The sequence below is a fragment of the Pelobates fuscus genome, chromosome 3 (genome assembly GCF_036172605.1).
Source record: "Pelobates fuscus isolate aPelFus1 chromosome 3, aPelFus1.pri, whole genome shotgun sequence".
Classification (NCBI taxonomy): domain Eukaryota; kingdom Metazoa; phylum Chordata; class Amphibia; order Anura; family Pelobatidae; genus Pelobates; species Pelobates fuscus.
In genome coordinates, this window is record NC_086319.1 from 187,733,186 (window position 1) to 187,744,463 (window position 11,278).

Below are 11,278 nucleotides of genomic sequence, written 5' to 3' on the forward strand. Positions count from 1 at the left end.
AGGTAGAGGTGAATTGTAGTTGAACAGACATATAGTGCAAATTCCAGATTTTGGTCAGAACTTGTACAATTGAGTCCATCCTCAAGGGCTTAAAGAGTGAGTTGCCAAGCGGTGTTAATAAAAAACAAAAACACCTCACTAATTTACAGAATCCTTTTTAGACTTTGCATTTAATATATTTATATAAATGTATGTAAGTTTCTCAGTGACCTGCTTAACAGATTTCTTTTGGTTTTGTTTTTCGTTTCTATGTTTTGTTTTGTTTTTAGGCATTTCTGATACGGACATAATAAACATTTCTCTTCCAACTGGTGTTCCTGTGCTTCTTGAACTTGATGAAAATCTGCACCCAATCAAGCCACATGTATTTTTGGGTGATCAAGAAGCTATCCAGGCTGCCATAAAGAAAGTAGAAGATCAAGGAAAAGTGAAGCCTACTGATAATTAGCTTGCAAATGTTATGGTTTGCATTTTTTTTTGCCATTTCCTCCTTTTGAGAGGTCCCTCATGTTTTTGTGTGTTTTAACAAACCTCTTAATTTGTAGCACATTGTGTAAATAGTTTCCTGTTTTTTTTTTTTTTGCAAACAAATGTTGTACCAAGTTTTGTATATGCATATGCTATATATTCAGAAGGGGGTTTATGACTTAGCTAGCACTTTATTAAAATGCTGTTTAATGTGTTCTTTAGGTGTTATTTAGTTTTGCACCTTTTAATGTACATTATCCTTTTTTTTTTAGCATTTCTATTATGTCCTGTATTGGGAACTAATTTGTAAACCAAAGGCTCAGTGTTAAAACACCATAGGTATTTTCCTGCTAGAGACATATGTTGGATACAGCAGAGAGCTCTACTTGCTCCCTGCTCCCTGCTTAATATGCTAAATACTCCTTTTTAAAAAAAAAAATTAAAAAAAAAATTAGAAAGCATGTCTCACATACATCCTATGCAACTCAATAGTGGGGAGTGGCAATTATCTATACACTTTCAAGACAATGGATACAACCAATCTAATTATCAAGGCAGTACTGGCAAATTATCGCTTATGAAAGGATTAAGCTAAAGGTAATTTGTGCATACAATATTTGAGCGTGTCTCTTTAATAAGTAAACCAATGTGAATGGATTGGGCAAAAAAATAGGAGTTGCCTGACCTAAGGGAAGTGCTTAATTGAGCTTCTTTAAACCTATTTATGCTTACATGTGCCTTTTATAGAGGAAACCTTTTTTCATCAGTACCTCAAATGATCCCATTGTTAGTGGCAGGCACAATCTTAATATCAGGTAAGTCTCCTCTGCAGAGATTTTTTTTTTTTTCTTTTACGTTGACTGAGATGCATCTAGTTTTGAAATTCTCCTTAATGGCACCATCGATCATAGATCAAGCAGTTAATACAGTAGGTACTTTTTTTTTTTTTAAACCCATGGGAAATGTCCATTCATGACTACAGGTCAGCTCACCTATCTTCAAAAGATACACCATTCAGGCAATAATTTACTCACCTGTAGCTTAGGCAAAGTAATTAAGAAATAGTTACTTTGGAAATGGAAAAAATAAATATTTAACATCGAATATGGCGGAAAGTTGTAGCAAATATTTTATCACTTTTCAAAGGTTCTTTGTTTGTTTTTATTCTACAAAACCCTTGTAGATGTCCAAGTAGAGAAAAATAAAATTCTGTACAAAGATATACATTTTACCGTTTTAACTAATTAAATTAATTTTTTTTTGGCTAATGGTAATCTACAGTTATAAATATCTGATAATTTTGGTAACACATTTTTTGGGGGGGATAGGGTAATGTAAAACCGAGACACTTTCCCATTTTAGAATTTATTAGCAGTTTTGTGACATAACCCTTAGAATGTGTGGTCAGCAGAGTGGGCGTGAAGTGCCCAACACATAATTGTCACAAGGTAATCTGATCTACTCTGCGCCCTATTGGTTAAAATATAGATGAGTAGGGAGAGTTAAAAGAAGCATTGATTGCTACACAGGTGATACTTGAAAAATTAGAATAACGTGCAAAAGTTTGTTTATTTCAGTAATGCAATGTAAAAGGGGAAAACTAATAAATGAGATAGCCGCATTACATGCAAAGCAAGATCGTTCAAGCCATGATTTGTCATACGTGAGATGATTATGGCTTACAGCTCATGAAAACCCCAAATCCACAATCTCAGTAAATTAGAATATTACATGCAATCAATAAAACAAGGAGTGTACATAGAACAATATCGGACCTCTGAAAAGTATAAGCATGCGTGCGGACTCAGTACTTAGTTTGGGCCCCTTATGCAACAATTACTGCCTCAATGCGGCGTGGCAGCTATCAGCCTGTGGCACTGCTGAGGTGTTATGGAAGACCAGGATGCTTCAATATCGCCCTTCAGCTCTTTTGCATTGTTCGGTCTCATTTCTCTCATCTTTCTCTTGGCAATGCCCCATAGATTCTCTATGGGGTTCAGGTAAGGCGACTTTACTGGAGAATCAAGCACAGTAATCCCACGGTCATTAAACCTGGCTTTAGTGCTTTTGGCAGTGTGGGCAGGTTCCAAGACCTGCTGGAAAATAAAGTCAGTATCCCCATGAAGCTCGTCTGCGGAAGGAAGCATGCAGTGCTCCAAAATCTGACTCCAGCCTCAGTCCACTCCTTGTGAAAGTCCACAACACGTTTGAATGGCCTTTTCCTGACAATCCTCTCCAGGCTGCGGTCATCCCTGCTGCTTGTGCACCTTTTTCTTCCATACTTTTCCCTACCACATAACTTTCTATTAATGTGCTTTGATACAGCACTTTGGGAACAGCCAACTTCCTTCGCAATTACATTTTAAAGTTTCCCTCATTATGGAGGGTGTCAATGATGGTTTTCTGCACAACTGTCAGATCAGCAGTATTCCCCATGAGTGTGATTCCTACTGAACCAGACTGGGACCATTTAAAGGCTCAGAAATCCTTTGCAGGTGTTATGGTTTACTTAGCTGATTAGAGTGAACCTAGACTATTGCACCTTTTCACAATATTCTAATTTACTGAGATACGTTTACTTTACACGATATTCTAATTTTTCAAGTATCACCTGTAAATGTGTTTTGATCAGGTAACTACACTTATACCAGCATATCCTTGATGTCTCTACATGGAGACTTTAAAGCGGCACTATCATGCCGAACTTCTTCTCTCCCTTTGTCAGGATCTGTTCTTCATTTCTTCCTGTCTGCTCTATTTTTCTTTAAAACATAAGACAAAGTAGGGACTACTTGTCTTCTGGAGGTTTCCTACACTTGACTATCTCTGACCAGCGGAGGAGCAAAGTGTGCTTCATTTCCGGTGGTCAGAGCAATTTTCCTACAATTCTCACCTTTCCTCCGTTTTCCTGCGAAGGGGGGGACCTAGCGTCCCCCACCACTAACACTAAGTAATCTTTTCTTAGTATTAGTAAATTTGGCTGAAAGACCAATTCTGATCCGAAAAAAGTCCCAAATTGCGTCCTGCCACAAATGGAGAAACTGTTCTCATTCTGTTAGGGTGCAGTTTGGTAGTTTTGCCAGTGTTCTGTCTAAATGACAGGCCATTCGGGAAAAGTGAAAGGAGGCTTTGCAGGAACACGGAGGAAAGGTGAAAATTGTGGGAAAATTGCTCTGACCACCGGAAATGAAGCACACTTTGCTCCTCCTTTTTCTTATGTTTTAAAGAAAACTAGACCAGACAGGAAGAAACGAAGAACAGATCCTGAGAGAGGGAGAGAAGAGGAATCAATTAAAGAAAGGTAAGTTTGGCATGACAGTGCTACTTTAAGCCTGATCTCTTGTTGTAATTACATCACTGGGAGCATCTGCCATACTCTCAATAATGGTGCAATAAAACTAAATACAGTGGTACCTCGGTTTACGAATTAAATGCATTCTCCGGGACTTTTCTTATTACGAAAGATTTGTAAACCGAAATGCGGTTTCCCATAGGAATGCATGGAAAACCAATTCATCCGTTCTGGAGGTCAGAAAAAAGTCAAAATGAGCTGGCATGGAAACCAACCCACAATGCAGAACACACAATAAAAGGCATGCAAACGACAAAGCTCAGCTCCCTACCTTTCCACAGCTTGAGAAATGCACCAAAAAGTCCCAAAACAACTGCAAATAATTTCCAGAATGGCTCCAAAACTCCAACACCTCCACACTCGACGCCACGTGCTACCACAGGCTCCAGCATGCAGGGGGCAGTGCTATAAACCTCCCAGGTGCAATGCATCCTGGGGAAATTTGCTTTGTATTGCGAAAAAAAAGTGTAAACCGAGGCATTATTTTCAATGGAAAATTATGTTAACCGAGTCGTTTGTAAACCAAGGTCCCACTGTATGAGCAATTGAGTTTTATTTTTACCTTTGCTCCTATAAAGTCTGTATAAAGTGGACTTAATGAGGCTTACACACGTAAACAAAATTTGCTACATTTTGTAACATCTTTAAATTTGCATTTTTTCTTAACAGTATGCATAACCAGAGAATGGCTGAAAACAGCCCCTCTTTTTATACAAAATCTACAACAAATTACCTTATTATTGAAAACACTTTTCTATTTTGCTGCTGCTTGTGCAATGGTGTATATTTTCCAGGTGAAATTTTTATAAACAAAAAAAATTACTAATAAAAATGAAGGAGGGAAAAATCATGGTTTAGGGGTGTTGCAAATTCGCATCAGCTTGTTAAGGATGCTCATGGTGCACTAATTGATTCTATTTGTTTGCGTGCACGAGCATGTTATATTATGGAGAAGCCACAACTAGATTGAACCCTGAAGGTGCATGAATGAGGTAGTGATATGTAACAAAAAAACAAGGCTGTGAGAACAGACAAAAGCTTAGAGAATCTCAGTGGCTTGCTCTTCGGTACATTCCCGCTCAGGTCTTAAAAAATAGTTTTTGCTCCCTTGTGCCATTACAAAGAGCATATCTGAAACATATCAGACTGGTCCCACCCATACAGACAGTGCAGAACTGAAATGCCAGCAAGTTATCTCTGCACAAGTAATACAGCAACCCCAGACAATCATTTTGGCCTCGTTGGTGAGGTGTAGCTGATACCCCTCTAAGCACAGTTAGCACGCGCTCCATGCCTTAATTACACTTTGGGGAGAGCCAGGTTAATGCATTACAACAAAAACAAAGGATGTGAGAACGGACAAAAGCTTAGAGAATCTCCGTAGCTTTCCCTTTGGTAAATCCCCGCTCAGGTCTCAAAATAGTTTTTGCTCACTTGTGCCATTACAGATAGAACATATCTGAATCATAGACTGATATGCTATGTGATGCATCACAGATAGTGCACAAGTGTGGCATCTAAGGTAAATGGATAACCATAAGTTACAAGCAAAGGGCAACTGAAGAGAAGTGTGTATGTTTATTCTAAAGTTGCTTGCTGATATTATATATAGTTTAATGTGTTCGTGTCTCTGTATATGTTTGCTAGTATGTTTCAATGCATATGTGTGTGACGAGGAAGCTCCCCCAAAAGGTGAGGGTGGCCATGGAAATAAATACATTATATAAGCATATAGGAAAACAGAAACATACCTAAAAATGTTGGCAAAATGTCTACATAAAAAATTTCAAATTGTATCATAAGAAATATTGGTACCATGTTCTTCCAATCGGTTTATGGGGTAGTGTTAATTGGTGTAAAATTAAACTCACAAAAAGGTGACATGGAACAGATACATTTATAAAAATGCCATGGCTAGAAATAGAAAGGAACGTGTTACTTATAAGGAATTTTAGCCACAAATACATTAACAAACCTTTATCTAACCTCAGCACTGTATTTGTAAAATGTAGCTAGTTCAGATCGTGGCTGTTATCTAGAATTTTACACAGTGAAAGTTTGAAATTCAATGAAAAATCCATTATTTATGTATGGTTATGAGGAATACAATCCAACCAAACAAATATTATTAAAAACTGTGCCAGTTAAAAACGTCAACCACCCTATGGAGGCTACTTTTCAAAAAGATGTGTTTTGGGAGGCAGTTTTGGGTTTTAAGGAACGCTATACATAAACGAGTATTCCTGACCCTATCATGTTCAAAACATTATTTAGATGCTTGGATACCCAAAAAGGGACACTAAAGGCACCATGAAGGCTCATTGAAATTGCACTGTCCTGGGTCCCTTAACCTTCAAAGGTAATTCTTGCAGCTTATTAAGAAGCTGCAATAATTACCTTTCAGGGTTACCTCCCCCTCTAGTGGACAGCCACTAGAGGGACTTCCGGGTTGTTAGGCAACTTTTGGTCGCCTAGCTGATGCTGGATGTCTTTGCGCCATGCATGAGGACTTCCAGCGTCACCTGAATCCCCATAGCAAAGTATTGTATAATTCTATCCTACGATGGAATCCCTAATGCGCATTAGGTCTCCCCTGCTGGCTGATGTTGGCAGGGGTGGAGTGATGGTGGCCCCGAGCCAGAGCAGAGGTACATGGGCACAGGACTGCTGTTAGTGACAGAAGGGATTTTTAAGCCCTTCTGCACCACAAGGGAGGGGGCGTTAGGTAGTCGGAAGCTGTCCTGGCACTATAGTTTCCTTTTAAGTAGGGTTTACTCTAACCAGGTCTGCTGACTCTGCCCCTGCCCTGACTCCTTGGCTGAGATCTTCAGAATTGAGCATCTCAGCCAATCTAATGCTTTCCCATAGGAAAGCTTTGGGAGGCTATTGTGCAAGTGCTGCAGAACACAGCGCTGGCCAGTCAGCATCTCCTCACAGAGATACATTAAATCAATGTGTAGCGAACCACGGGTAACCCGACTGGTTGCCTCCGCTCATTCCTTCCTTCAACCATTAAAACAAGCAGACATCCATCCCCCCAGTAACCAGACGAAACATAGTTCTGAGAGTCAACTGATTGATTTATTCCAGACCACATACGGCTTTTATGCACAGAGCGCTTCATGGGGTCTCAAATACAATAAAACAGTGGTTTCAGTCCCAAGATCCTCTGTGTCTGAGAGATAATTGCGTGAGAAAAACCTATAATTCAATTATCTCTCAGGCACAGAAAATCCATACAAAATATACACTACTCCAAAAGTGCCCCTTCCATAACTAGGAACCCCACAAAAGTTATATCCCCAGATAGCCCTGATCTGAGTGTATTTCATATCCAAATATCACTCAGATAGGTTTGGTGAACCTGGAATGCCACCGGGGTAAAGTTTTGACTGGCCGGACACGAGACACTAGCCCAAAACAGTTCCAGGGAAATAGGTGCCTTTGCCAGTCTCTGTTCGGAGGTTCCTGTGCGAACACCATGCAAGAGAATCTCTTAGTTTCAGGGTACGAATGCTCCCCCTGTTCGATAGTTCACATCTCCCGAACGTTGTTCGTATAAGTGGTTGGGAAATAGAATCTGCAGCGGGCTAATCTTTACCGGGTTTGTGCGAGTGCCTAGCCGAAAAGAGTTCCAGGCACTCGAAGACCAAGTGCCGATCGCCACTCAGGGGCAGCATTCATTAATTACTTCCCTTGCAGTTTCGCACTTAAGTTGCTGGTGTGAACGTTCTAATGGGGGTACAGGGGTGGTCCTCGTTTGGGAGACGAATAGATAACGTTCGTATATAATAACTCCTGAACGAAAAACACACAAACAGGATCAAAGTATACTAAATTGGCGGTAAGTTCCGTCACACAATGCATCTCTTTGCTAAGCGTGGAGGCGCTGAACGTCAGCACTGCATGCACTGACCCGAGAAGCACCTGCAGTGGCCGTAGTGACTGCCACTGGAGGTGTCCTTAGGCAGCAATGTAAACACTACTAAGATACAACAAAACAGAAATAAGTGCTCGCACTCTGACACTGCAATTCACCAACAAGGTATTCCCCCAACCTTGTGCAAAACAAATTGAGGTAAAGGATATAATAAGGTGAACAGTGCTAATGACAAAAATTACATACGTAATTGGAACGAAATCCAGAAGTATATATCTTAAAATAAAAAGACACAATAATGAGGTAGCATATAGTGGTAATAGTGCAAACAACTATATAGAGCCAAAGGAACACACACTTTGTAGAGCTATATAAGCTCTATTTTAAGAGCCTGGGTGAAATAATCCCTGTCTATGGATTTCTTGGTGTGCAACGGTACTGTTAGGCTTTCAGGTGGATGTAGTCAGCACATAAAAGGGAAAGAAATAAACCAAATGGTGTAGTACATAGGTGTACAATTAAAAAGAAAAGAGTAGACCTACCCAATGACCTGCTTTAGTGTTATGGGTTTCTGGTGGAACAATCCCCACCTAGGGATATACTGGACCCGGAGTCTTCAGCAGAAAAACTTGATGTGAGGTGAGTAGAGCATAGAAATGACTGGGTATGTATAAGAATTTTACAAAGTACTTTGTTATAATTAAACAGTGATAAAATAAAGTGATCTATAAAAATATTAATAAAAATCAGTGCTTTGTAGTAGTCCTCACTTCTCCTCAATCCTCACTTGACGCGTTTGATAAAGCTTCAGCGAAACGCGTCAAGTGAGGATTTAGGACTACTACATAGGACTGGTTTTTATTAATATTAAATACTCTCTGCTCTAGGAGATTCCTGGGGAAAAGGGATTCAGGTAGTGTATGTATATATATATATCTCCATGTGCTGCACAGGGGCAGTATACAAGCAACACGTGGAGCCATATCAGTTGATCGGTCTGTCTGCTTTCAATTTAATCAGTAATGAGTGCTGCAGATCACGAAGGGGGTGGGGGGGTTTGTGAGCTAACATTATTCAGGAGCCTGAGTAACGTACACAAGTGCTGTCAGTGTGAACAGTTGTTAGGCGCAGGCTGGAAGACACATGACAGGCTGTGTCTACCATAAATCAAACCACATGGCACAGACGTAGTAGGTAGAAAAGTCCACAGCTATTTTATTTATTAAATAGTTATTTCCTCCAATTAAGATTACATATCACATTAAAACCATATAATAAAATTAGACAATGCCAATATTTTTAACAGTGTTAACATAACCATAAATAACATAAAGAATGCAAACATAATTAAGCTTTAACATAATTTAATATTTGCAGACCTAACTTTCTCCCAGAGATCCCGATGTTGGAACCAACCCAACCAGTGGGACAGAGCCATCTACCCAGCCCCAATTTAGGCTGAGACCCCTCTTCTGGCACAAAATCTATCACCAAGCCTCCATTAGGCTATCTCCATATCCTCATTGTAAGCCCATACACTGTCCCCTATCAATCAGCAACATTTCTGGCTCCCAGGCGTCTTTTATACAGGTAACGAGCTGAGATTAAAAGCACTCTCTCAAAGTGAGTGCTCCTAATCTCAGCTCATTACCTGTATACAAGACACCTGTCCACAGAAGCAATCAATCAGATTCCAAACTCTCCACCATGGCCAAGACCAAAGAGCTGTCCAAGGATGTCCGGGACAAGATTGTAGACTACACAAGGCTGAAATTGGCTACAAGACCATCGACAAACAGCTTGGTGAGAAGGTGACAGCAGTTGATGCGATTATTCGCAAATGGAAGTAACTGTCAGTCTACCTCGGTCTGGTGCCCCATGCAAGATCTCACCTCGTGGAATTTCAATGATCGTGAGAATGGTGAGGAATCAGCGCAGAACTACACGGGAGGATCTTGTTAATGACCATAGTCATCATGAAAACAATTGGTAACACACTACACCGTGAAGGACTGAAATTCTGCAGTGCCCGCAAGGTCCCCCTGTTTAAGAAAGAATATGTACAGGACTTTTCTTTTTGTATTTGTATTAACTTTTTGCATCACACAGCTAGCTGAGGAGAGAGAGCAGGTAACTTTTTTTTCTTTGGTTTTTACTATATGTATTGGAGCTGATGTGTACTGTGGTTGTTGCTGCCGCCCAGGAGTGATGGGAGTGAGCGCAGGACTTTTCTTTTTGTATTTGTATTCACTTTTTGTATCACACAGCTAGGTTACAATGCTGCCGCCCATCCCATGTGTTCCCTATTAAGGGTTAATACGTATATAGGGGTGTATATAAAAAATACCCCTCTCTGTCTCATTAGAGATATCTGTGCCCGAAGCTCAAGTAAGCAAGGTGAAGGGTCAGAGTAGGACCTGTCTAGGGAGGGGTCTGCCTTGACGTTGGCAGGCGGGCATTCCCTCCAGTGGCCATTGGAGTAACTAAATGAACTCCATTTGTTTAAATATACATAGGGATTGAGGAGAGAGCTCAGGTAACCTTTTTTTTTCTTTGGTTTTTACTATGTACAGGCCCGTCTGAAGTTTGCCAATGAACATCTGAATGATTCAGAGGAGAACTGAGTGAAAGTGCTGTGGTTAGATGAGACCAAAATCGAGCTCTTTGGCGTCAATTCGCCTTGTTTGGAGGAGGACGAATGCTGCTTATGACCCCAAGAACACCACCCCCACCATCAAACATAGGGGTGGAAACATTATGCTATGGGGGTGTTTTTCTGCTAAGGGAACAGGACAACTACACCGCATCAAATGGATGATGGACAGGGCCATGTACTGTCAAATCTTGGGTGAGAACCTCATTCCCTCAGCCAGGGCATTGACAGCATGGAAATGACCCAAAACACCCTGTTTGTACTGACTACGGCAGCACAAAACCAGGATACACCACTGCCTGTAACTGTGTGTTTCTGCCTGGTCCTTTGTATGTGACTATCTGCCTGTGCATGTGGTGGATTTGACAGTGTATATGTATAACTGTGTGCATCTGACTGTGTGAATGTGTGCACTTAACTCTGCAAAAATATACACCTGCATTCACACACAGGTCTAACACATGTCACACAGGTCTAAATGCATGTTTTTATCTGAATTAAATAACCATCACACACAACCAATAAACCCAGCACAAATATCACATACAACCAATACATGCATATTACACACTGTAAATACACCCATTACATATATCACACACAGTCAACACAAAGCATACATATCACACACAGTCATCACACTTACACACAGTGTTTGGTAAAAATGTGTGCAACACCTTTTGATTGATTTGTTGACACTGATGCTGCACTGCCTTGTTAAGTGCAATGGAAACCACCTGACACTGGGAAGAGTCTGATAAAGGTGTTTTGCAGAATGAATGAACATATGTTATATATAATTTTAAAGTGGATGAATGAGTCAGAATTGATGATCTTAGCTAACAGAGGAGTGGTGGCCACGGCAAGATCGACATGCCAATTGGCAGCCATTAAAGGGGCCCCCATTAAAGGGGCTTCTTTGATG

At 40.4% G+C, this 11,278-nt stretch overlaps 1 protein-coding gene across 2 annotated transcripts in view; it reads left to right on the forward strand.

The window, feature by feature from the left end:
• Positions 1-682, forward strand: part of BPGM (bisphosphoglycerate mutase) — a 56,364-nt gene extending 55,682 nt beyond the window's left edge. For both annotated transcript variants that reach the window (XM_063447825.1, XM_063447826.1), the window contains exon 3: positions 270-682. In XM_063447825.1, the coding sequence (XP_063303895.1) occupies positions 270-448 (179 nt within the window). In that variant the 3' untranslated portion in view covers positions 449-682. The remainder of the gene's footprint in view (positions 1-269) is intronic.
• The last annotated feature ends 10,596 nt before the right edge of the window (positions 683-11,278 follow it).